General features: G+C 43.6%; 1 protein-coding gene across 4 annotated transcripts in view; it reads left to right on the forward strand.

The window, feature by feature from the left end:
- DCAF5 (DDB1 and CUL4 associated factor 5) overlaps positions 1–27,525 on the forward strand; it is a 105,427-nt gene that overhangs the window by 22,673 nt on the left and 55,229 nt on the right. For 3 of the 4 annotated variants that reach the window (XM_054715963.1, XM_054715965.1, XM_054715966.1), the window contains 4 exons: positions 5,921–6,064; positions 8,946–8,982; positions 10,365–10,504; positions 12,533–12,662. In XM_054715963.1, the coding sequence (XP_054571938.1) occupies positions 5,921–6,064; positions 8,946–8,982; positions 10,365–10,504; positions 12,533–12,662 (451 nt within the window). The remainder of the gene's footprint in view (positions 1–5,920; positions 6,065–8,945; positions 8,983–10,364; positions 10,505–12,532; positions 12,663–27,525) is intronic. The other variant, XM_054715964.1, reaches the window with a different exon arrangement.

A 27,525-nucleotide genomic window follows, 5' to 3' on the forward strand; every position in this document is an offset into this window, starting at 1 on the left:
AGCCTGAGGTCCCCCGTCAAGCCCCGCCGGGCAAGTGGCGTGGCCTGAGGTCCCCTGTCAAGCCCTGCCGGGCAGGGGGCACAGCCTCAGGTCCCTGCTGATCACTTGTTATGGGAACCCCGCCTCTGCTGTTGGCGCAGCCATCTGGTGTTAAGGGAACCCCGCCTCCGCTGTGGGTGCAGCCATCTTGTGATGGTGTGAGGGTTAATTTGCATATTACCTCTTTATTATATAGGACTAGGGGCCCAGTGCACAAATTCGTGCACCTTAAAAGGAGGCTGGTGGGCACCAGCCAATCCTCCATGCCTCCACCTGCCCCCTGTCACCACAGCCCCCAGTCTCCTGTCTGCTGGCAGCCCTGCTCCTGCTGCTGCCATTCCCACATGCTGATGGCGCCGGCCCTGCTCGTACCTGCTGACAGCACGGGACGATTGGGGCTGCTGCCAGCAGTGGGTGCGAGTGGGGCTGGCACTGTCAGCAGGTGTGAGCAGCAGCTGCTGCTCAGGAGCAGGGGGAGGTGGAGAAACCCTCAGGGGCCACCGCTGATGGCGCCGAGTGATCGGGACTGGAGATGGTAGCAGGTGCGAGCGGCTGCTCCTGTGCCAGCTGTGGGTGCGAGCAGGGCTGTTGCCGGAAGTGGGTGTGAGAGGCAGCTGCCAGCCCCAATTGCCCCTCAGGAACGGGGAGGTGGAGAAGCCCTGAGGGACGATCAGGGCCGGCAGCCGCCGCACCTGCTGACGGCGCCAGGTGATTGGGCCTGGTGCCAGGCGCCAACAGCGTGTGCGAGCGGCAGCTTGGGCACCAGCAGCGGGTGCGAGCGTCTGGAGGGACCGCAGCACACTGGAGCAAAGAATTCTCAGTAATTACCAGAGGCTCATCCTGATGACAGTGACCAGAACCCCGCGGCTGCCTCCTCCTTGCCCCCCCACTGGGGATCGAGCCCTCAACCCAGGCATGTGCCCTGACCTGGAATTGAACTGGCAATCTTTTGGTGCATGGGATGGTGCCCAACCAACTGAGACACACCAGCCGAGGCTCTTTTAACTATTTTTAAGTGTACTGTTCAATGGCATTAAGTAATTCACATTGTTGTGCAACCATTACCACCATCTGTCTCCAGAACTTTTTCATCTTATAAAACTGAAACTCTATACCCATTAAACAACTCCACATTGCCCCTCACCCCAGGCCCAGGAATCCAACATTCTTCTTAAAAAATAATAATAAAAAAAATTAAAAAGTAAATATATATGTATGTGTATATATATGTTTCAGAGAGGGAGAAAGATAGAAACATCAATGATGAGAGAGAATCATTGATCGGCTGCCTCCTGCATGCCCCCCGCTGGGGATCGAGGAGACAACCCGGGCATGTGACCTGACTGGGAATTGAACCGTGACCTCCTGGTTCATAGGTTGATGCTCAACCAACTGAGCCACACCAGCCAGGCCACCATTCTACTTTATGTCACTATGAATTTGACTACTCTAGGTACCTCATATAAATGGAATCACACAGTGCTTGTCCTTTTGTGTTTGGTTTATTTCACTGAACAATCATTGTAACCAGGCTTCTGTTGATGGACATTTAAATGTTTTGGGTTTGTTGCTCTTCAAATGGTGTTGTGCTGCTGGCTTATGTGAATCAGAGTGCTTTCTCAGTTCTGTCTTGTGCTTGGCTGACTCTGAGGAGGAAACCCCAAGCAAATTCTTTCCTTCTGTTCCTCAGCTTTTCTGGGCTGTAAAATAAGAATGTTAAATAATTTCTTTTGTTACAGTATGGTGTGAGGGTGTGCATAGTTTCTGCTTATAGCTCATAAACTCTTTGGAAACAAGTACTCTTTAAATGTAAAGGTTACCTACCCCTGGCCCCTCTGATTATTCCAGTTAAATTGGCTTCTGTTTCTATTGCTGTGGTCCCTTGTGTTATTCTCACCTACACATTTTTGAGTTTGCTACCAAGGCAGTTGTCTGTCAGATGAATATGCCTTGTCAGTTATGGGGTGTTTTGTTGTTGTTATTGTTGTTGTTCTATAAGGCAGACAATCCAGAGTACTTGTTAAGAGGGGGGAACTATGGAGTCTTAACTGCTTGCTTTTAAATCTTAGCTTAAGCACTTTTCTTACTGTGTGACATTGGCAACTTAACTCTCTGGTACTTGGCTTTATAATCTAAAAAAAACTATGAGGGTAGAGCTATTATGATCCTCATTTTATATTTGGTGAAACTCGGGCTTGGGGAGATTAGATTAGAAGCATGAGTAAATAAAAGAAATACACGAGCCTCTATCTGTTAATTTTGTACTTTTGACAGAGACTTGGGCACAAATAAATAGTTCTCGAATTAGTATAAGATACACTAGAAGCCTGGTGCATGAAATTTGTGCACTGGGGGTGTGTCCCTCAGCCCAGCCTGCACCCTCTCCAATCTGGGACCCCTCGAGGGATGTCTGACTGCCGGTCTGGTCGCCCCCAACTGCCCTCCCCTGCCGGCCTGATCTCACCCCCAATGGCCCTCCCCTGCCAGCCTGATCTCACCCCTAACTGCTTTCCCCTTTCGGCCTGATCGCCCCCAACTGCCCTCCTCTCCCGGCCTGATCTTGCCCCCAACTACCCTCCCCTGCTGGCCTGATGGCCCCCAACTGCCCTCCCCTGCAGGCCTGGTCCCCCCCAACTGCCCTCCCCTGCCGGCCTGGTTGCCTGCAACTGCCCTCCCCTGCCACTCTGATCTCGCCCCCAATGGCCCTCCCCTGCCAGCCTGATCTCGCCCCCAACGGCTCTTTCCTGCCTGCCTGATCACCCCTAACTGCCCTCCCCTGCCAGCCTGATCTCGCCCCTAACTGCCCTCCCCTGCAGGCCTGGTCCCCCCCAACTGCCCTTCCCTGCTGGCCTGGTTGCCCACAACTGCCCTCCCCTGCCAGCCTGATCTCGCCCACAACTGCTCTCCCCTGCCGGCCTGATCTTGCCCCAACTGCCCTCCCCTGCAGGCCTGATCTCACCCGTAACTGCCCTCCTCTTCCAGCCAATTTGGTTCTGATTGGTCAGTTTCTATGCCAGTAGTGTCAAAAGCTTCACCTCCTAGGCAGCCATTGGTTCCTCATAGGTGACCCAGATTTGGTTTTGATTGGTCAAGTTTCTGTGCCAGTCATTGTCTCTGGGCCTATCAACGGGGCCTGATCAGAAAGGCGGGGCTGTTTAGCAGCCCCAGTGGAGGCCTGGAAAGAAATGGAGGCATGGCTTGCTGACCAGGCCTGGAGCTAAAGAGAGAGGCAAGTGCTCATCAACAGCTGCCACAGAGGCTACAGATCAGACCCTGCTTCTCTCTTTAGGCCTCTCTTTTGGCCTAATTCACAGCCCCCTCAGCAGTCAGTGCTGGGTCACTGTGCCTGCAGCCATAGCAGTCAGCGCTGGGTTGCCATGGTACCCCAGCACTGACTGCAGGACTGACTTCAGGTTGGTCGAGCCTCCTGGTCATTGCAGATGTGACGGACCCAGGGTTTTTATGTATTAGGATAGTAGCAAAAGCAGTAATAGGTTTCTGACCTGTGGCCTCAGTGTTGGGGAAAACAATAAGAGACTATGTAGAACTAAAGTCCCCACAGGGTAAAACAAACTACTTTGTGTCATTTTTCATTAAAATAAAACAACAAAAACTGAAACCTTTGTTTTAATGATCTTAACTTATAAGAGATACAGAATTTAGATAACCTTACCCCAGGCCAGAGAACTCAGACTTGAAATAGGTAAATTATAAACACAGAACACTGTGGACTGTACTTAGGGAGCATCTGGTAGACAATGAAATACTTTTAAGGAGACAGAACTTGATTTTGATCAATAATGGAAGAAGAATGAACTCAAGAAACAAAGGAACTAACTTTTTTTTTTTAGGGGAGGAAGAATGAGTATGATTTGACCAATGTATCTTCTAGTATGTATTTTAATTAGTATTAAAGGAAATATGTTTACGGCAAAAAGTCAAGTAGTACAGGAAGGTATAAATTAAAACATAAAAGTTTCTCAACATTATATACCCAAAAGAGTTGAAAGTAGGGAGTTAAACAGATATTTGTCTTAGCAAAGTCACTTTATCCTCTGTAAGTTTCTGTTTTTGGTCAAAAGGGGAAAAAAGATGTGACCAACTTCTCAATTCACTAACAAAATTGTTCAGGAAATTAAATAAAATAGTAAATGGGAAGGCGCTGCACATTATTTTATTTTTTATTTTTTAAAATATACTTTATTCATTTTTTACAGAGAGGAAGGGAAAGGGATAGAGAATTAGAAACATCGATGAGAAAGAAACATTGATCAGCTGCCTTCTCTCCTGCACATCTCCTACTGGGGATGTGCCCGCAACCAAGGTACATGCCCTTGGTCGGAATTGAACCTGGGACCTTTCAGTCCACAGGCCGACTCTCTATCCACTGAGCCAAACCGTGCTGCTAATTATTTTAAAATGCAGTAGAATAGAACAGAAGAAAGAGAATTAGGAAGGAATTTTCATCTGGAATGAATTCCTACATCTTAACCAAGGTCAGAGGCTTCTCAGTGCAGCCTTCCTGGACCCTGCCATTCACCCTGATCTCTCTGTTCTCTAAAGTAAAAAATAAATTTAAAAAAATTTAAATTCACTTTTAGCCCTGGCCGGTGTGGCTCTGGTTGGGCGTCATCCCAAGGATCAAGAGGTTGTGGGTTCGAGCTCCTGTCAGAGCATACGCCTGGGTTGCAGCTCGATCCCCAATATGAGAGCATAGGGCAAGCTCCTTGCATGGGAGGCAACTGGTCAGTGTTTCTCTTTCTCTCTCTCCCTCTTCTTCTTCCACTCCCTCGCTTCCTCTTCTCCCTCCATCTCTCCCTCCCTTCCTCTCTAAAATCAATGAAAACATTTCCTCAGGTGAGGACTAAAAAAAAATTCACTGTAGAAAAGAAAAAGATCTAGTGATTTAATGGCTGTGTGGTATGCCTCTGTGTGGAGTGGATGTGCTATAATTTGTGTCTGTTGTATTGAATGGAGGAGGGGAGGCAAAGGTATAGAGCTTCCTATGGTTTGCTGTCTGTGTTTGCTCCTATTGTAACCTAAAATTTTATTAGGAATATAATATAGGCTTGTAATAAAAAGTCAAACAGTCAGTGCCAAATATATAAAGTAAAAGTAAAAACCCTCTAATCTGTCCTCTACCTCTTTTTTAATCTTCTTCCCTGAAGTAGTAACCACTGTTAACAGTCTGTAGTTTATCCTTCCAGACATTTTTAATGTGTCTGCAAATATAAAGAATATATAGAACATATATATTCTTATTCTCTAGGAGCTGGCTCGCACAGTGTAGTATTGCTCATCTAATTCAGACTATTGAGAATTAGTTATGCAGAGGAAAGAGCTGGACTGAGCTTCATGAGACCTGGGTTCTGTCTAGGTTCTGCTACTGTGACAGGCAGTTCCTTAGTTGTCATTTGTATGGTGTCCACAGTCAATGAGATCACATCAAAGAGAGTGCTTTGAAAACTAGGGTGCTACAAATATTTAAGGCCTTTTGTTACAAGCACTAGAAACCAACTAAGGTTCTGTTAGACTCCCTCCACCTCCCCCCAAAAAGATATTAGTGAAGGATTTTAGGTAGTAAATGAAGAAATATTTATGTTCTCTGGAAAGTCAGGAATGTGGTGAATTTGAGGGTTTCAGTATCCGTACTTATATCTTTCCATTTCTGTATGTCCAAGATTTAATTCCTGGGGAAACGTGAGTGGCTTAGGGGTGATGTCTATTAAAGGGGGTAGAGTCCTGGGTTTATGTGCCCCATCAGACTCTCGGGGTTGAGGAGATGCAGTTTTGGAAAGAATGGGATTCAAGGCTGGCAAAATCAAGTGTCAGCCTTGAAATATCGGCTGTTTTAACCCTGAATTCTTACTCCCCTGTTAAGGAGGAGATGATCGCCGGGTTCTGCTATGGCACATGGAACAAGCTATCCACTCCAGAGTCAAGCCCATACAGCTTAAAGGAGAGCATCATTCTAACATTTTCTGCCTGGCTTTCAACAGTGGGAACACCAAAGTATTCTCTGGAGGTGAGAAGAAGGGAGATTTCCACATTGGGAAGTTTCACTGGGGCCGATATTTTACATAAAGGAATGCTAAAATTACTCCTTATTTTCCTTTATTGTTATGTGGAGTTCCTAGTTTTCCATAGCTTGTCTTCTCTGCATTACAGTAATTTAGACATGTGTATTAGAGTAATCCATCCCTCCCTCCCTCCCTCCCTTCATTCCTTTCTTCCTTCCTCCCTCCCTTCCGCCTTCTCTCCTTTCCTTCTGTTCTTTTGCTCTCATTATTTCTCTTTTTTGGTAGAAAACTTTTTACATTGCAATCTGCTATACAGAAACACACACACACGTATTTGAAATAGTACTTAACCTTACTATGTGTGGTGCACTCTAGTTTTTTTTTTTTTTTTATTCTGTTCTATTTCACTTTTAAAGATTTTAAAGTTTGTGACTCAAGTCAATCTTCTGACCCATAAATGGCTCCTGTTTGAAAAACATTGTGCTAGGATACAATTGGAGCACAAGCCAGCCTCTTGGTGAAGGTTTCCATAACCATACTCCTTTCTGACCAGCACATTTCTAGCCCTGACCTCTCTTCTCACTACAGATTTCCCTATGTGTTCCAGAAGTATTTTAAATGCAGTAGATCTAAAACCAAGATTATTAGTTAGCCTCTCCTGCACAAGTATTCCTCTTATTCCCTGGATTTCCTTTCTCAGTTATTATCCCCATTCACCTACTTATTTATGCTGTTAGTTTTCACTTTAAGCAACTCCTGCCCGGCCCATTTGGCTCAGTGGTTGAGCATTGACCTATGAACCAGGAGGTCATGGTTTGATTCCCGGTCAGGGCACATGCCCAGATTGCCCGGGCTGTGGGCTCAATACCCAATAAGGGGTATCCAGGAGGCAGCCAATTGATGATTCTCTCTCATCATTGATGTTTCTTTCTCTCCTTCTCCCTTCCTCTCTGAAATCAATAAAAATATATTTTTAAAAAGGAAAAAAAAAAAAAGAAACTATTGACATTGAAGCATTTTCAACTTACAGAAATGACAATTTCACATAGTTCAGCTTAATAGAAACCTTGAAGTCATTCTCAAACATGCCTTTCTTTCATTTACACATTCAGTTAGTCAATGGCTAGACTTGAAAGCCTCTCATTCATTCTTTAGTTTCTGTTCTCTTCCTATACCCACTGCTCTGATTCAGTTCCTCATCTTTGGCCTGGACTATTGCAATGTACTCTTGTCATTTCTGCTTCCCGTCTTTAACCCTTCTTCTAATTCTTTGCTTATACAAATTTTCTTTAAAAAATAAAGGTTTTTTTTCTTTTATTGAATTTATTGGGATGCCATGGGTTAATAAAATTATATAGGTTTCAGGTGTACAATATACATCATCTGTATATTGTATTGTGTGTTCACTACCCCAAGTCAAGTCTTCTTCATCACCATTTATCCCCTCCTATACCTTCTAGCTCCCCTACCCTCCTTTCCCTTTGGTAATCACTATACTGCTACCTATGTCTATGCGTTTAACAATAAAGGTATAACCATGTGAATCTTTGACTCTATAGTGTCCGTAGGATAATGTCTAAACCCTAGTTTTCCTCTCTGGCCTCATCTCCTGGCCCTTGCATCTTGTACTCTAGCCCACTAAACCACTTACCATCTTAGGTGCCCTTGTGCCTTTTGCTCATGCTATTCCTCCATGGGTCATGATTATTTGTCCAGTTCCCACCAGTTTCCCTAAGTCTACCATTAGTAAGAGTTTTGAATAATTTGAGTTTCTGTTCAAATGTCTCCTTCCCCATAAAAACATTCTTCCCTTCTGCCATGCACTTTCACCCTGCTCATGAAGGAGATACTGCTTTTTTATTTGTGTCCCCATTTGAAGCATATTGATACAAGATATCCTATCTTGTACACTGTTAATTATTTGTGCAGTTGGACTGTGAGTTCCTCAAGGCTGGGCAGAACCTTATTCTTCTCATATCCCCAGCACCTTGGCAGTGCCTGTTGCCTGAAAGGCATTAAATAGTATGGGTTTGATTCACTTGATATGCACCTACAAGAGAGTTTATAGCCAGAGATTTAAGATGGTCAGGACCACTGCTAACTTTACTTTTGGTTGTGCTTTCAGCACAAAATGGGAAGGTTTTTACTTTCTGTCTTTTCATATTTAGGTTATTATCTTTTTGCTATGTAATCTAATTGAAGGTAGCACTACACATAATCATGAATGTAGTGTTTTTAGATTTCTTGATGGTATAAAAAAATGCAAGAGACAAAAGTTGTAGATAAAAACTTTCCCATTATTTAGAATCATATAGTCATCACATTTTAATGCTATAGATGAGGATGTGAATAGTTGCAAACATCTGTTGGGGACTTATTAAGTGCTCAGCCCTATTCTGAATGCTTTTACAAATGTGCTCTTATCCTCACAATAAACCTATGAAGTAGGTACAATTATTAGACGTATTTTGCAGATAAAAAATGGAGGCATCAAAAAGTCACAAATACTATTCAGGGTCTGCAGTTAATGAGTGTTTGCTTAAAAAAATAAAGAAATAAAGAAAGCTAGCTTGAATTGATTTGCCCGTGATCATTTACTTTTTTCCTTAATGGCCACAGCTTTTTTTTTTTTTTTACATTGTCCACTGGATAATACGTTTTCGAAACTGTTATAATTAGTTGCTATTATGCTTTTTAAAAGTCTCTAAAGAATGTCCTATTCTTAAATTATTTTTATAAATATTTTTCTAATTAACACTTCTAATTTGTACTAACATTTACTTTGTTCACATTTAATTTTCACTGAAAATCTTAAAATACTAAATTGCAATATGGACAGGGATCACTTTGTAGGAATGATCAATTGTCTGCTTTTTTTCCTTACAGGAAATGATGAGCAAGTTATCCTACATGATGTTGAAAGGTAAATAAATTGTTGCTATGAGAAGGTGATTGATTCTGTTTTTCATATGAAGAGAGGCAAATATTTCTTTATAGACAACAGTAGTTTTTGTTTTCTGAGAAAAAAACTAACAAACCATGAAATCAGCTTTCCTTTTTTTGTAGAACATTCCTGTAATAGTTTTGAAATAAATTATTGATTAAAAAGAGAAAAAAAATTGCAAAGTTTGTATGAAATACAGCTTTTAGGAGAAAACTTAAAAGAAGGATAGTTGGAAGGGAAGGAAACATAATAATTTATAATAATAATAATGGCTAATATTTATGATTGCTTTGTATGTATTAATAAATTTAATCCTGCCCTAGCTAGTTTGGCTCAGTGGATAGAGCATCAGTCTGGGACTGAAGTGTCCCAGGTTTGTTTCCAGTCAGGGTACATGCCTGTGTTGAAGGCTCGATCCCCAGTAGGGGGCAAGCAGGAGGAGCCGATCAATGATTCTCTTTCATTATTGATGTTTCTCTCCCTCTCCCTTCTTCTCTGAAATCAATAAAATATATATATATTTAAAAATGATAAATTTAATCTTTACAATAACTCTATGAGGCTATACTATTATGGTCTCAATTACAGATGAGGAAACATAAGGTGATGTAGTGCTAGGATCTGAACTTAGGCAACCTGGCCAAGAGCTTACTCACTGTGTCAGACTGCCAGTAGATCCCTCTTTTACCCAGCTGGCATCAGACCTGGCTGCTTTAAAGCTTTCCTTTGCTTTTTGGAAATCAAACAGCACCCCAAAATCTGTACACAAGCAGATGCCTTCTGTAGTAAGTGAAAACATGAAACTCATCTGTTGAGTCACTTTTAAATATATTCATTTAGCGCCAAAAGCAACTTACTATGAAATCTATAAAAAATCTCTTTAATGTACTTTTATTTTTTCACCTGAAAGTTTAATACCTACTATTACTATTATTATTATTGTTGTTATTGTTAATCCTCACCTGAGGACATTTTTCTATTGATTTCTAGAGAGAATAGAAGGGAGGGGGAGAGACCGAGAGAGAGAAACATCGATATGGAAGAGACACATCAATTAGTGGCCTCCCACAGGTGCCCAGCCAAGGCTAGGGATTGAGCTTGCAACCTAAGTATGGGAGCCCTTGACTGGAATTGATCCTGAGACCCTTCAGTCTGCAGGCCGACGCTCTGTCCATGGAGCCAAACCTGCTAGGGCTTGAATACCTACTTTTAAAGGAAATATACTCTTTGGGTTTAGTTAAATTGACTTTCTCCTGGAAATGAAAGGGAATCCTACCCTAGGAACTAGAGTAGAGGGCTGGGAGTCTGGCTATTTGTGTGTATGTGTATATGTGTGCTCCTCTCTGTTCTCTGTCTCTCAGCAGCGAGACCTTGGACGTGTTTGCTCATGAAGATGCAGTATATGGCTTGTCAGTAAGCCCAGTGAATGACAACATTTTTGCCAGCTCCTCAGATGATGGCCGGGTTCTCATCTGGGACATCCGGGAGTCTCCCCATGGAGGTAGGGTCACTTGCAAAATGCTGTTGAATTGTGTTGAAGGGCTTGATATCAAGTTCATTGCAGATCCAGTTTATGACCTGAGTAACCTGGGTGGGAGTGATTTAAAGGGAGAGGAAACTCTCACATAGGGGAATAGATATGTGTTTCTGAGGTTCTACCTTACCCCTAAGTAGTCAGAAGTGAAGCCCCTTGCCAGTTCTTTCCAACCACAAACCCTTGTACCCATAGTAAACACTGCAGTATCTTGGTGTTGAGTGGCCACAAGGAACAGAAGATGTGGTGCTTCATTGTGGAACTTAGCAAGCACGGGCCAGCTCTGTGTGTGGCTCTGGCATGCACACATTCCTCGTTATTTACAGAGAAGGGGTTACTAGGCACTTTCTTGAATCCTAATTTCAGGGGCTTGTTATTTTGCTGAAAGAACCACAGAACCTCACCTTCACTGTGTATAAGAACTTCAAATGATGTCACATACACTGTTTACAGGGGATTATCTGGGTGAGTTCCTCCTCCAAATGTTTTCTTTGAGTCTCTGGAGTATAAAATGAAGACATGAATGTTGAAGTTCTCCAAAGATCTTCGGGGATGCATCTTTTCAGCTCATTTCCTACAGAGAGATTTCTTTCTCTGTGCCTGTCTTCAAAGGCTCTTTCCTCCAGTGCCATCCCTACCCCACTCTTGGTGCAGCTTTGTCATGATTACACCTGTGTACATAGAGTTACTTTCCTGCATGCCTTGTCTGACAGGATCTGGGTATTTTTATTATTCTATATTCTGAGTATTTAACATGCTGGGAATGTTAAATGCCCATTATTGAAGCTTGTTCTTTTTTAAAAAATATTTTTTATTGACCCCCCACAGAGAGGAAGAGAGAGGGATAGTGAGTCAGAAACATCGATGAGAGAGAAACATCGATCAGCTGCCTCCTGCACACCCCCTACTGGGAATGTGCCTGCAATCAAGGTACATGCCCTTGACCGGAATCAAACCTGGGACCTTTCAGTCCACAGGCCGACGCTCTATCCACTGAGCCAAACCGGTTCCGGCTGAAGCTTGTTCTTAGGGTCAGGCAGGTAAGATAGCTGCAAGCAGCAGCTTGGTAGGTGAAATTTATCTTTGTCTGAGACACCTGCTGGCTGAGATGACTGAATCCCCCACCCCCAACCCCCATCCCTGTGAAGTGTCACATATGGAAATTACAGACGGGAATGCTTTCTATTGCTTCTAAACAACTTCCACAAGAGTATATCTTCCTAGGTAGCAAGTAATTCCTTCCTCACTTGGAGCCAGCTAATATATGCAGAGGGCTGCATGATTTCTAGGTGAAGTTGATCAGGAGGGAAAACTGTACTATTGTCTTTGTTTTTCTCATTGTTTTACAGTGACTTCACTAAATTTTTTTATAGTTTTAAAACTTTAAAAAAATGTTCTTATTGATTTTTAGAGAGAGAGGGAGGCAGAGAAACACTGATCAGTTGCCTCCCACATGCACCCCGGGGACTGGGGACCGAACCTGCAACCTGGGTATGTGCCCTGACTGGGAATCGTACCAATGATCTTTCAGTGCATGGGACGATGCTCAACGAACTGAGCCACTCCAGCCAGGAAAAACTTTTAATTTTTAAAACTCATAAATTTGAATTAGGGTATAATAATCCTACCAGTTAATTGGGTGTGAATTTTTTCAGCTCATGTGGAATTCAGTTTTACTTATTGTAATGCAGCTTACTTACAATTTAGAGTGACCATTCCTGTTGTATCACAGAATCTGAATAGGTACTATATGTATTTTTGAATATTATAGCTTAAAGTTTGTTTATATGCATTTAAGTTGCTTTTTCTATGTGCAGAAAGTGTGTGCTAGGACTTATGGGAACCTTGTGAGTAAGGGTGACCAAGTTGGGGTTCTGGCCCATTGGTGTGGTTATTAAAGGGTGTGCTCTTCCTCGCATTCACGTTCCTGGTTGTCTTCCTGCCCTTGGCCCAGAGGTGCCTGAAATGGACTGATAGTAGTTTCTCTCTTCACAGAGCCTTTTTGCCTGGCAAACTATCCATCAGCCTTTCACAGTGTCATGTTTAACCCTGTGGAGCCCAGGTTGTTGGCCACAGCTAATTCAAAGGAAGGAGTGGGACTCTGGGATATTCGAAAACCTCAGAGGTGAGCCTCTTTCTCCACTTCAAGTCTCAGGTAATGTGATCAGCCAACAAAGGTTGTGAGAACCTGTTTGGCAGTTGGTCTCAGTTGGACATCTCCTAACGTGAACTAATATCTCTGCAGTCAGGGAGCCATGTTCCCAAGGGACTGGCAGTGTGAGAAATCACACCCCTTGCTGAGGAGGAGTCTGGACTCTGGGAAGATCAATTCTAGGCAAATAAATGATGCAGTAGTGAGAACCTCCTTCAGTCCTGCCTTCTATCTTCAGCCCAGTTTTCCCCAGATGCCTGAGAGCTTTTGCTTTTTTATCTCGTTTACTTACATGTTTCCAATGTTTGTACATCCTGGTCTGAAGTCACTCTCTCCAAAGGGAACCACAGTGAATCGTTTCTTATGTATCTTTCTGGAACATAATTTACTTTATATACTGGCATGTATGTGTGTCCTTTAAAAACTGTAGACTAAAGGAATCATGTAATAATGCCACTATTCTCAACTCCCCCCCCCCCAAATTAATAATATATATTGAAGCTTTACTTGTATCAGCACTCACAGACCTAGTACATTCTTTTAATGGCTACATGATATTCCATTTATATGATAAACCCAACAATCAGGGCTTTTTGTTATAGACATTGCTGCATTGCACCTCTTGCACATCTACTTGGCCTACTTTTGCAGAAATATCTATAGGGAGTAGCTGTATCAAAGGGTGTGTGTTTCTAACGTTGTTCATGAAATTGTCAAATTGTCCCACCACCACCAAAGACTGTACTGGTTTATAAGGCCACCAACTGTGCTTAAGACCATACGTTTCTCTAGACTCTCACCAACACTTAAACTGTTGCTAGTCTATGGCCAGGGGCGGGGGGTGGGGTGGGAATATTATCTTGTTTTGATTGTTTCTTCAGTAATGGGTGAGGTTATATGGTTTCTTTGTTACCTATAGTTTTCAAAGCCCATATGAGAGAAAAGTTATCTAATAAGGCAAATTAGCAATCTTTTTTTTTTTAAATATATTTTATTGATTCTTCACAGAGAGGAAGGCAGAGGGACAGAGAGTTAGAAACATCAATGAGAGAGAGTCATCGATCAGTTGCCTCCTGCACACCCCCCACCGGGGATATGCCTGCAACCAAAGCACATGCCCTTGACTGGAATCGAACCCGGGACCCTTGAGTCTGCAGGCCGGCGCTCTATCCACTGAGCCAAACCAGCCAGGGCCGAATTAGCAATCTTGATAGATTTCCTTTCTTATAAACAGAGGAGCACAGTGCTCTGAGGACTGGGATGTTTTTACCTGTTTCTTTAAACTCTTCTGAGATTCTGTGTGATTTTATGGGTATGAAGCAGAAAAGGGGCATGAAATACTCTTGGGGTTCTGTTCCTCATCCACTGGTATTTTGGGATTAAATTACAGATCTTCTCCGTTTGAATTCTCTCAGTACATGTTGGTGTTGGGGGAAGAAGAAAGGGCCTTTTGTCTTTTCCATCTAGGATCATTATGTTGAGCTGTAATACTTGTTTTGTCTCCTAGTAAACAAAGCTACCTCAAAAGTCCAACCCAGATCTTGGGGCAATTCTGAATCCCCTGGGAGGATAAGCTGGAACCGGATAGGTCTATTTCAGGGATTCTTAAAGTCTAGGGAAAGATGTTTGCCCTGGCCTGGTGGCTCTGCTGGTTAGAGTGTCATCCTGTACACCAGAGGGTTGCAGGTTCGGTTCCTGGTCAGGACACATGCCTAGGTTGCAGGTTTGATCCTCGGTCCTGGCATATATAGGAGGAAACCAGCTCTCTCTCTCCCTTCCTTCCTTCCTTCCTTCCTTCCTTCCTTCCTTCCTTCCTTCCTTCCTTCCTTCCTTCCTCCCTCCCTCCCTCCCTCCCTCCCTCCCTCCCTCCCTCCCTCCCTCCCTCCCTCCCTCCCTCCAAGCATATCCTCAGGTGAAGAGTGTAAAGAGAAAAAAATGTCTAGGGAAAGATTTTAGGGAATTTGTGAACCCCTCATAATTCAGGTAAAATGTGTGTGCTTGTGTATCTGAATGAGTACACATGACATTCCCACCCCCACCCCCCCAAGGACGGGGAAAGAGAATTTACTAGGTTCTCATAGAGACCCTTGACCTCCAAGAGGATAAAAGTCACTGGTGTTCTAAAGATTCTAGATGTGAGCTTATTGTGGTTCCTTAGCAGGCTAATAAATGATTTCTAGCTTGTAAAAGGTTGGGCATGTGAATAAATTCTGGGCCTACTTGGGAGGCCTCCTGGAAACAAATGTAATCACCAAGGATCAATAAGGAGGCCTCACACCAAACACTATTCCACCCCCTCCACCGCGCCCCCCCCCCCCCCCCCCCCCCCCGGCTTAATCTACAGATTATTCCATACTGGAATGGTTTCTCTGACCTACCCCAAGCCTAAGCTGTACTTCCCTACCTTAGCTTGGTAAACCATAGAAGTATGAGCAGGGTTATGTTTTTGTTACTATTGCTTTGAAATAATCTAATTAGAGGGTTTCCTGGTAGAATAAAAATGTCAGCTCTAGAAGGGAGTTTAGTTATCATTTGATCTGACTTCCTCATTGTACAGATCTAGCCCAGCAAGGCTGAAGAGCTTCATAGTTTAGGGCAGTGGTTCCCAACCTTTTTTTAGCCATGCCCCACCTAAGCATCTCTAAAATCCTGGTATCCCCCTGCCACTCCCCATCCCCCACCCCCGTGACATAATATTCTTATCATTCGAAAAGCGAACTATTCACATGGAGGAAGCCTAAAAGGCCATTAACTTAGTCTAAACAAGCTTCCAAAGAACATGGCATCCATGAAAGAGAAAAATAAAAGAACGAAAGGACAGTTGAAGTACTGAGGAAGAAATCACTAAAAATTGTTAAAAAATATATATATATATATATATATGGAGTAATATGAAAAAATAGAAAATAAAGTTTCAAACCATATAATAGAGAACTGAAATGCATAAATGTGTCACAATATATATTTATTCCTATTTTAATGATAAGAAAATAAAGACACAGAGAGGTAAAATTACGTGTGTGTGTGTGTGTGTGTGTGTGTATCATATTCCCATCCTTTTTTAATCAGTTAGGGTCCCTGTACATTCTAATTTTGTTTTGTTTTTTAATCTGGACATCCTTGCAATAGAACTTAGAAAGAATTCCTCTTAGGTTTTTTAATACAGACCGGTTCAACTCTGAAGTTGGTCCAACTCTAAGTCCTTTAGACTTTCTACCTCTAAAAGTTAAATTTCTTTTTACTGTCTCCTGGCCCAGTCCCTGTCTGCATGCTGGCTTTCCCAGTTTCTTGCTCTTCTAACCTTAGAAACCTGCACATGCTATTAATTTTGCTGCAAAGCTTTAGAACAGGGATTGTAAACTAATGGTCCTGTAGGCCAGAGTCAACCCACAGAAATATTTTGTTTGGCCACCATGATGTAATAGTGTTTGGAAAGTTACACAGAAAAATCACGATTTCTAGCATCTCTTGAAAAAGTCAAAATCCAATGTGTTACCGTTGGATCTTTATTCTCACGTGACAGCAGTCTGCTGAAGCTGAGTCATGAATTCCTCTTTAAACCTTTAGGATGTGTTATGGGTCTCACCACTTCTTGATGTCTGAATCCAAGTATGCTTTTCTCATTTACATTACTTGCCTGGCAAAGGTCTGCTTTAGCAATTTTAGTGATTAATGAGTAGGTCATGGCGGGTGGGAGGCGGGGGGACTTTGAGTGTAAGTGACTGGATAAGAGAGAAAACTTCACATGTACAAGTATACATTGCATGTTTGGAAAGATTTCACTTCATTTGAATTATTTTTGCTGATGTCTTTTTATAACTGTCTTCTTCTTTGTCACTGCCCACATCCCAATTATATCTTGCTTGGGCTGTTGCAGTGGCCTCTGAACAGTTTTCAGAACTGAGATTCTCTTAACATCTAGAGTGTTCAGGAAAAGTGATGTTGTCCCCCTGTTACTCTCCTTGTCTCACCCTTTTCATTGCCTGTTTTAGCTGTTTGCTCACTGACTACCTCTCTTCCTTCTCATATCTTTAGTTCCTGCCAGTTTTTGTCAGGAACTATTAGTTCTGTGACAGGTAACAGTGTCTTGCTTTGACAAGAATAATAAAGAGAGTGTTTCTTTCCCACTCAATAATAAAACTAGGGCAAGCCAAGAATTCCTGTAAAGACTTAACTCATGAGATGATGCTTTTACATGTATGAATGACACATCTGAAAATGGGCAATGAGTGTCAGTTCCTACTATCAGAAAGAAGTTGCTCTTAGGACCTGGCCTGGCTTTGGAGGCCTCAGGTTAATTAAATGTCTGTCCTGTAGGACCTGTGTCAATCCTACTTGTGTAGAGACCAAATTAAGTGTAACTCCTTGCCTTCTGAACAAGCCAGACAATCTCTGCCACGTTGCACTCGAGGTTGGTCATACTATTCCATGTAAAATAGAGCCCAGGTTGTAACTTGAAAGGCTGGAAAATGCACTCATGCTCTGGTGTTTGCTGAAACTTTAAGAATGACCTTCCTCTCAGAATGCAAGGCCATTAGGTTAGACAAAGATTTCTTAAATTTTTGTAAACAGAATCCCCCCCCAAAAAAGTAATGGGGAAAAAAATTAATAAATTGGATTTCATTCAAATTAAGAACTTCTGTTCATCAAAGATATCATTACATGAAAAGATGAGCTAAAGAACAAGCCATAATCTAGGGGGAAATATTCAAAATATATGTATTGAGCAAAAATTCATATCCATAATATATAAAGAAATACAAATCAGTAACTAAAATACACAAAACTAAAATTTTTAAATTAGTAGAAATGTTGAATAGGCCCCTCACAAAAGAAGATATCCAAATAGCAAATAAGCACTTGAAAGGAACTCAGTTTCATTACTCTACTAGAGGCCCAGTGCATGAATTCATGCACCCGTGGGGTCCCTCGGCCTAGCCTGTGGGATCTGGTTGAAACCGGCTCTCTGACATCCCCCAAGGGGTCCCGGATTGCGAGAGGGTGCAGGTCAGGCTGAGGGACCCCACCGGTGCACAATTGGGGCCAGGGAGGGATGTGGGAGGTTGGCCAGCTGGGGAGGGACCGCGGGAGGGCTCCAGGGCGTGTCCAGCCCCATCTCGCTCAGTCCCGATCGACCGGACCCCAGCAGCAAGATAACCTACCAGTTGGAGCATCTTGCCCTCTGGTGGTCAGTGCATGTCTTAGTGACTGGTCGACTGCCCCCTGGTGGTCAGTGCACATCATAATGAGCGGTTGAGCAACCTTAGCATATCATTAGCATATCAAGCTTTGATTGGTTGAATGGATGACCATACACTTAGCATATTAGGCTTTTATTATATAGGATGAGAGAAGTGCAAATTAAAACCACAATGAATTATTACTATACACCATGAATGGTTAAAATTAGAAACTGAAAGCACCAATTGTTGCCAAGGGAATAGAGCAACTGAAACTGTCATGCATTTTAGGTGAGTGTAAATTGGTACAATCACTTGAGGAAATATCCTATCTAATAAAGAGGGAATACGCAAATTGCCCATCACGCTGTAACGGTCAAGATGGCTACGCCCACAGCAGAGGCAGGGATTCTGTAACACAAGATGGCTGCACCCACAGCAGAGGCGGGGATACTGTAACACAAGATGGCTGCGCCCACAGCAGAGGCCGAGTTCCCATAATGAGCCTTAATGAGTAATCAGCAGGGACCTGAGGCTGTGTGGCACTGGGCCGGGGCAGGGGACCTCAGGCTGTGCCTCCTGCCTGGTGGGGCTTAACAGGGGACTTCAGGCCGCACCCCCCGCCCTGGCGCTGGGCCAGGCGACCTGAGGCCATGCCCCACACCCAGCGGGGCTTGATGGGGGTGGGGCTGGCCGGGGCTGGGTCTCACAATTTCGAGGCGCATGTGGGTGGGTGGGGACTTGACTCTGGTTCCTGTGGTGCACCCCAGACTCTGATAGGAGGAAGATTTTCATATACGTTTTACTAATTTTCTCTCATCTCTGACACTTCTATTACAGAGAAAGGGCAAATAGCAATATTAAAATATTTCCTATAATTAATTCCCTTTTAATGTGCACGAATTTCATGCACCAGGTCACTAGTTTGTCAATATTGACTAAAGCTACACATGACTCTATGCAATCTTACTCTACTCTTAGGTATAGAACCCAAATGTTCATCAAAGAAGAAATAGATAGGTAAACTGCAGAAGAACCATAAAACAGACTATGACACAGACATGAAAAAGAATGAATAGAAACATACATTAACATGGATGATTCTCATAGCCTAATGTTGAATGAAAGGTCAGATACAAAAGAGCATGTGATTCCATGTGTGTGCTGTTAAGGATAGACAGGTTATGGAACTCAGAATAGGGTTACCTCTGGGTAGAGTATTAGGAAGGCATAAGGGAAACTTCTCTGGTTCTATATCTGTGGTAGTTTCATGAGTGTATATTTATGTAAAAATTTATTAAGCTATATGCTTAGAATTAATGCACTTTATATCTCAGCGTACATTTTAAAAAAAATATTTTTATTGATTTTTTTATTGATTTCAGAGAGGAGAGGGAGAGAGAGATAGAAACATCAGTGATGAGAGAGAATCATTGATTGGGGGCCTCCTGCAAGCACTCCACCAGGGATCAAGCCCACAACCCAGGCGTGTGCCCTTGACGGAATCGAACCTGGGACTCTTCAGTTCGCAGGCCGATGCTCTATCCCTTGAGCCAAACCAGCTAGGGCTTAGCGTACATTTTTTAGAAGCATCCAAGGTCACTAGTATATTCAAGTGGGTATTTATCTTCTTCCATACAATTCCAGTTATAGCAAAATCACCTGCTCTTTAGGGAGCAACTTGAAGGGGCAGAAGAGGGAGAGAAGAGCGAAGTCAAGAGGACCCAGCAATTTAGACAGTATCATAGAAACCTGCAGGAGAAATGCTGGGGGTCATTGGTGTGTAGTTGTCAGAATGGTTAGCTCTAATCAGGAATATGTCTTCTGGTTTAGCCATTCCTTTCTACTAGTATATCTCTTTTTCCACTCATTCCTTTTTACTGTCTATGTGTACATACACAATACTCAGGCAAGTGTTTCACTCACTGAAACCTGTAATAAAATTTTTTTTCTTCCTAAAAGTGTATTCCTTTCTTAACTATTTTTTTTTTTAATGTTACCATCACTCTTATAATCAATCAACCTGGCTGAAATCCCGGAGTCCCATTTGACTTTTCTGTCCCTTCATCTTTCTCCCATAACCAGCCTTTCTTTGTGTCAGTGCCTGGCCACTATTTTCAGTTCTTAAAGTCCCTGTCCCATTTTAGGCCCATATCACTCTTTCCATAAGGTAATTACTGCCCTGGCTTCTTAACTTGCCTCTTTCTTCTGGAATATAGCACAGATCTTTAAACATCACTTTTGCCATTACCCTACTCAGGAGCTTTAGTGGCTTCTCGTTATTTTTGTTCATGGCCATGTCTCCAGAACCTATTATGTGGGATGCTCCAAGAAAATGTTCCTTTGGAATGACTGCATCATGTCCTACTTTACAGGATAAAATAAAACTCCTTAAACAAGCAGTCTGCCCCTTCTCTTGTGCCAGTGTCCCTTCCCCCTTATTCCTCCTCCACATACAAACACACAGAAGAATTTCTCCTTTTTTCTTTGCCTATTCATGCCCTAGTTACCCGTCAAGGCACCAGGGAAAACATCTTTGCTCAGACCTCCCTGCTCATAAAGCTTCCTTTGCCCACTAGATCCTTAGCACCTAGCACAATTTGGCACAGAGTATGTGTTGAATGAATGAAGCTTTCCTTTACTTCTAGAGTAGCGGTGGGGAACCTTTTTTCTGACAAGGGCCATTTGGATATTTATAACATCATTTTTGGACTATGCAAAATGATCAACTTAAAAGTTAGTCTACTATATGTGATCAAACATTTAATTAACTCACCCCTAATGCCTTGGCAGGGCCAGATCAAATGATTTTGTGGGCCAGATGTTCCCCACCCCTGTTCTGCAGGAAGGGATTGCCCTATTTACAGCCTCTGTAAAGCACTTATGATCTGTGGCATTCGTGTTGCATGTCTCAGTCACTGCTTTTGCCATCATTGGTTATCTTGAATATGATTATGTGTTATATCCAGCTAGACCAGATTATGTTCTTGATTTCCTTCCCAGTGCCCAATAATTGCTTCTTAGAAAGGAGGCACTTGTCCTAATCTATACTATTACTTGTAATGTTTTTCTGTGGATTTTTAAGGACAGGATCATGTTTTATTCATCTTCAATCTCTAGTGCCTAGCATAGTGCTTAGAATGTTATGGATACTCAGTAAATATTGAAATGAATACACAGTGTTTTACTCATCCCAAAATAGTCTACATTTTCACAACTATCCTATCTAATAAGAGAGTAATATGCAAATTAACCATCACTCCGCTATAACCACCAGCCACGCCCATCAGCCAATCAGGAGAAATTATGCAAATTAACCCCAACCAAGATGGCTGCGGCCACGGAGAGCAGAAGGGAGGCTTGGGTTTCCCCGACGACGGAGGAAGCCAAACTTTCCACACACCCTGGCCTGCCCAGGCCTCCACTTAAGGCTACAAAGTTTCAATTATAGAAGATAAATAAATCCCAACAGAAATGGCTGCCATCACGGAGCAAGCAGGAGGCTTGGCTTCACTCCAGGCTACAAAGTTTCAATTGTAGAAGATACATAAAATCCCAGATCCTAGGGCCTCCACTTGGGTCGCATGGGCGGGGGGGGGGGGGGGAGGCGTGGCCGGCCTGCAAACCACCATAGGCTCCTGGCCCAGGTCGCCCCACGCCCCAAGGGAACCCCCACCCTGATCTGGGACATCCTTCAGGGCAAACCAGCCGGACACCACCCATGCACCAGGCCTCTATCCTATTAAATAAAGGAGTAATATGCAGATTGACCATCACTCCAACACACAATATGGCTTCCCCCATGTGGTCAAAGATCCTGCCCCCATGTGGACATAAGATGGCCACCACAAGATGGCCAACAGGGGAGGGCAGTTGGGAGGGACCAGGCCTGCAAGGAAGGGCAGTTGTGGGTAATCAAGCCTGCAGGGGAGGGCAGTTAGGGGTGACCAGGCCAGCAGAGGAGGGAAGTTGGGGGCGACTGGGCCTACAGGGAAGGGCAGTTGGGGGTACCCAGGCCTGCAGGGGAGAGCAGTTGGGGGGGACCAGGCCTGCAGGGGAGGGCAGTTAGGGGTGACCAGGCCTGCAGGGGAGGGCAGTTAGGGGTGACCAGGCCTGCAGGGGAGGGCAGTTAGGGGCAAACAGGCTAGCAGGGGAGCAGTTAGGCATTAATCAGGCTGGCAGGGGAGTGGTTAGGGGGTGATCAGGTTGGCAGGCAGAATCGGTTAGGGGCAATCAGGAAGGCAGGCAGGCGAGCAGTTGGGAGCCAGCAGTCCTGGATTGTGAGAGGGATGTCCGACTGCCCAACCCCAATCAAGGGGTCCCAGATTGGAGAGGGTGCAGGCTGGGCTGAGGGACAACTCTCCCCGTGCACAAATTTTGTGCACCGGGCCTCTAGTCTTTCTATAATGTTTCTGGACCTAAATTCTTAGTGTAATTGCATGGATCAAAAATGCCTCTAAGGAATAAACCATTAGAGGAGGTTGTAAGAGTTCTTTGGGCTTTGAAAGCCTGTCAATTAGAACTGTGTGGGGGAACCAGAGATTCTGGTAAAGTTGCTTTCTAACTTCTAGGCCACAAGGTGGAGCTCTACAATTAACTTTGTCCACTGAAATGCGCAGGGCTTCTGGTATCCTAACCCAGTGATTTCACACTTTTTTTAAACTGGTTGTATTTTTAGAAGATTTTTAAATATTTTTATTGATCTCAGAGAGGAATGGAGAGGGAGAGAGAGATGGAAACATTAATGATAAGAGAGAATCATTCATCTGCTGCCTCCTGCACGCCCCCCACAGGGGATTGAGCCTGCAACCTCGACATGTGCCCTGACCAGGAATTGAACCATAACCTGGTTCATAGGTTGACGCTCAGCTACTGAACCACACTGGCGAGATGATTCTGACACTTTAGAGGGCATCAGAATCACCTGGGGAACTTGTTAAAGAGCTCCTTCCTAGATCACAGACCCAGAGATGGAATTGTTGATCTGGGATGGTGGGACCTGTGAATTTGCCACTTTTTAACAGATACTTAGGTGATTTAGTAACTTTGCTTATGCTGCAAGATGGACACTGGTTATTCAGAAGCCCTTGTTGAATTTGCTACTATGTTTATTCAGACCCAGGGTCTTTGACTTTTGACTTTTTTTGTTAATCCTCACCTAAGGATATTTTTTTCCATTGATTTTTAGAGAGTAAAAGGGAGAGGGAGAGACAAAGAGAAAGAATTTCAATGTAGAGAGAGACATGGATTAGTTGCCTACCCTTACGTGTCTTGACCAGGGCTGGAGATCAAGCCTACAATAGAGGTACGTGCCCTTACTGGAATCAAACCCGTGACCCTTCAGGGCTGATGTTCTATTCCCTGAGCCACACTAGCCATGGTAACTTCCTAAAATTTGATTACTAATTTTCCTTTTGAACTTTTATTCTGAAAATTGTATACATGATATAATTAATAATCCTGTTTACCTCATTCTTCCTTTTTATTGACTGCTAATTAGCAGGCAGATGAATTTAATTCACTTGAAGTATGTATAGCAGTGTTACATGAAGAGATCTGGGTGGTCGGCAAATCATTTTGCTTTCTGGGCCATAGTTATTTGCCTGTGAAAGAGGACATTGATTCAGTGATCTTCCTGCTATTTTTCTGATTTTATGCTGCTCTGTTGCTTGCCTCTCAAGATTAGGTTTTGTGGGCAGACATATCAGGAGCCATATGAATCTTGGTGAAACCTGGGTCATTTTGTTTTGTTTTTGTTTTCTTAATGTTCTAAGTCAGTGTTTTTCAAACTACTGCCTATGATCCATTAGATCATGCATTTAACAGCTATTTACCGAATGCCTGTTATGTGTCTGGCACTGTTTAATCACTTGGGATGCACATGGAAAAGTTATAAAAGCTAATAGTTCAGTGGGAAAAGACAAAGAAGAAACAAAATAAAATACATACAATATGGTGATTCATGTAGTAGAGAAAAGTAAAGCAGGCCAGGGAGACCAGGTGTATTGGGGAAGTTGCATTTTTGCATAGAGTACCAGAAATTCAGAGGTAAGTAAGTGATCTATGCTCATATCTGGGGAAGAACATCCTGGGCTGCAGGATCTGCAAGTGCAAAGGTCCTGAAGCAGAAGCATACCTGATGTGTTCTAGGAACAGTAGGGAGGCATCGTGTGGTTGAAGTAGAACGAGGTAACTCTGGAAGGTGGCGTCAGAGACATAATGGATGAGAATAGGGAGGGATTGTCTAAGGCCTTGTTGGCATTGTAAGGAATTTGATTTTTACTGTGGTTGGAATGGGGGAGCCCTGGAGGATATTCAGCAAAGTAATGATGTGATCTGACTATATGGTTCAATATCTCTCTGGCTGTTTTGTTCAGGATAAACTGAAGCATGGGTCCAAGAATGGAAGCAAAGAAACAAAAAATAGGAAGCTCCTTCAGTGATCTAGTGGGTCATGAAATCAATTTAGGTGTCACAAGTGTTTGTTAAATAGAAAATCCTATCTAATAAAGTGGGAATATGCTAATTGACCATCACTCCATCACAAAGATGGCTGTACCCACAGCTGAGGCCAAGTTCCCATAAGGAGCCTTAACAAGCAATCAGCAGGGACCTGAAGCTACGCCCTCCCCCACACCCGTGGGGCTTGACAGGGGACCTCAAGGAGCGCTTCCCGTCCTGGTGCTGGGCTAGGGGCCCTCAGGCTGCTCCCCCCAGCCCCAGCGCCAGACCGGGGGACCTCAGACTGCACCCCCTGCCCAGTGGGGCTTGACAGGGGACCTCAGGCCACGCCCCCTGCCCCAGCACCGGGCCAGGGGACCTGAGGCTGCGCCCCCGCCTAGCTGGGCTTGACAGGGGACCTCAGGCCATGTCCCCCACCCAGCGGGGCTCGACAGGGGACCTTAAGGTGCACCCCCAGTGCTGGGTTGGGGGAACTCAGGCTGTGCCCCCCGCCCAGCAGGGCTTGACAGGGGACCTGAGGCTGCGCCCCCCTGCCTGGCGGGGCTTGATGGGGGACCCCAGGCCATGCCTCCCACCCAGTGGGGCTTGACAGGGGATCTCAGGCCGTGTCCCCCACCTGGCGGGGCTTGACGGAGGACCTCAAGGCATGCCCCCACCCCAGTCTGGGATGGGGGACCTCAGGCCACGCCCCCTGTCCTGGCGCCGGGCCAGGGGACTTGAGGCTATGCCCCCTGCCCAGCAGGGTTTGACAAGGGTGGGACTGGCCGGGTCTGAATCTAGCCCAATAGGGGAGGGGGGCGGCCGGGTCTGGGTCTCATACAATTTTGAGGTACATGTGGGTGGGTGGGGACTTGACTCTGGGTCCCATGGTGAGCCCCAGACTCTGACAGGAGGAAGGTTTTCATATACATTTTACTAATTTTCTTTCATCTCTGATACTTCTATTATAGAGAAAGGGCAAATAGCAATATTAAATTATTTCCTCTAATTAATCCCCTTTTATGTGCACGAATTTCGTGCACCGGGTCACTAGTATAGAATAAAAAGTCAATGCATTGCATATAGTAGGTGGTAAGTATTGTTCAATGAATTTGTGCTAAATAAGTGTAGGTATACTGGGATGCAGTATAAAATGTACTTAAAGGATTACTATCTAAAAAGTTTGAAAGCTGTTATTTTAAGACATTTCTATTACTGCCAACTAGAGGTGACTTTGGTTTTTGGACACATTCTCAGTGAGTGACTCCTGTATGAAACGGGCTGTCTTCCTGTAATCACGTCTCACCAGTCAGCAGTCTGGCCTTCTCTCCCTTTTCCTTTATGTTCCCTTCCTCTCTTGTTTTTGTGTAAGAGATCTTAGTAAAAGGTACCAAATCCGATTTTGTTTTCAGAACTTCATCTGCTTAGGATTTTTCCCAGAGTTTGCTTCTTTCCTCTTTAACATTTCTCTAGTTTCGTGGCCTTGTAACTTACCTAATAGCACACTCGCCCCAGTTTCTTTTCCTGCCATCAGGGACTGCCTATTTACCTGCGTATATACCCACTCACTTTTGCACTTTTAACTGTTGCTGTAGCAACTGGCATCATCTCAGTCTCCCCCCTTCCTCTTGCTTTTCTCTTCCTCTTGCTTTTCTCTTCCTCCTGCCAAGCACTGTTCATTAAACTCTCCCTCCCTAGTTTTATACACTGAGGTCAGGGCTGATAACATCTTTCAGAAGGTAGAACCAGGAATAGTTTTAAGATGATTTTACTGGCTGCTTACAAAATTGCTCTATTTTCTGTAGCTTGGAAAAGGGGGTGTTTTGAATAAGCCAGGCCATCTGATTAACTATTGTTGAGTCCCTAATTCTGTGGAAAATTCATGAGTGTTCTAGAACAATATGTTATGGCACTGCCTTTTCATTCATTTTGAAATTTTGGGTAGTTCTGCGTGGCTTTTGGTATCTTTGAGACAAATGCAAAATCTTGGACTCTAGTTCTCCAACTCTGGGCATGTCCCTGTTCTGGAAGATGGTGATTAGAAGCATGCCAATGCCTGTTGTCCATGTTTGCTTTGTGGAGGGACTGGATATGCCATTTGGTTATCTAAGATCTCTTCCTCAGCAATTTAGTCAAGGTCTCTGCTGACCTCAGTCAGACTTAAATTTCTGGATGTTCAAAAAGGGAAAGAAATTTTACCGTGTCCACGGAACTTATATATTTCAAGCCAGAGCGGCTTAGCAGTGAATCTTGTTCTGAGGAAAAGAAGTTTGTTCAGTCACAGATCACAATGTGTTTTTCAGGGTGGTTGCCCAACAGTTCTGCTTTCCTCTAGAAAGTGTCTCAATCTTGGAACTGAGGATTGTCTTAGAAAAAAAATGAAATGGTTAAGGGATTATTGGGACCCTGAACACACTTAAATGGAACTGGTATGGGCTGAGACTTCCTGAACTCATTCTTTTTACCTAACTCTAATGCCTCTAGGATTTCTCTTTCTATGGATTGTGTTATAGGGAAGTACAAAATAACCCATATTCCTTATAGGTCATCTTGCCCTAAAGCAGAAGCTGGAGGATTTTTTTTCTCCTGTAGACCTTGGTTTTGCCTCTTTGATTGTATGATACCAGCTCTGATGTCTATGATGTGGAATAACAGTGCCTTGTCTCCAAGCATTTCACAGGTCTTATGAAACTTTCAGATAGAAATGAGGAGGAAATTCATGCCAGTGGGCTTTGGAAAATATTGGCACCATCAGATGAGTTGCTTAATCATGGACTTTGTGGAGCCTGATCTGGGAACTTTTATGATTGCTTTATCTTGTGCTGCTGGATAGGATACTCCCATACTTTACCTGAAAACAACCTCAACTTGTTTCTCTTCTGTTTCAAGACCATAGCCTTGGCCAAGTACTCCTTTTAATGTTCTTTTTACTCCACTCAAGCAATAAAGTAGTCCAACTGAGTATTTGAGCGGGGTGTGCAAAGACTAGGAAACCACGCTAGTGAAGAATATCTTCCTGATGTTCGGGTTCTCTTGCTTTTTATGCTGGGTCTTTTGCATGCTGACCCTTGGATCACCTCCTACCCCATTTCTACTGCATTTTATGACAAACCCTTGGTTGAAGATAGATTGGGAATATTGCTTTTATTTTGTGTAGGTATATTTTGATTTAAACTCATTTTAACTTGTTGCTAGTCCTTTCAAAATACTCATCA

The sequence above is a fragment of the Eptesicus fuscus genome, chromosome 5, assembly GCF_027574615.1.
Source record: "Eptesicus fuscus isolate TK198812 chromosome 5, DD_ASM_mEF_20220401, whole genome shotgun sequence".
In the NCBI taxonomy this organism is placed as follows: Eukaryota; Metazoa; Chordata; class Mammalia; order Chiroptera; family Vespertilionidae; genus Eptesicus; species Eptesicus fuscus.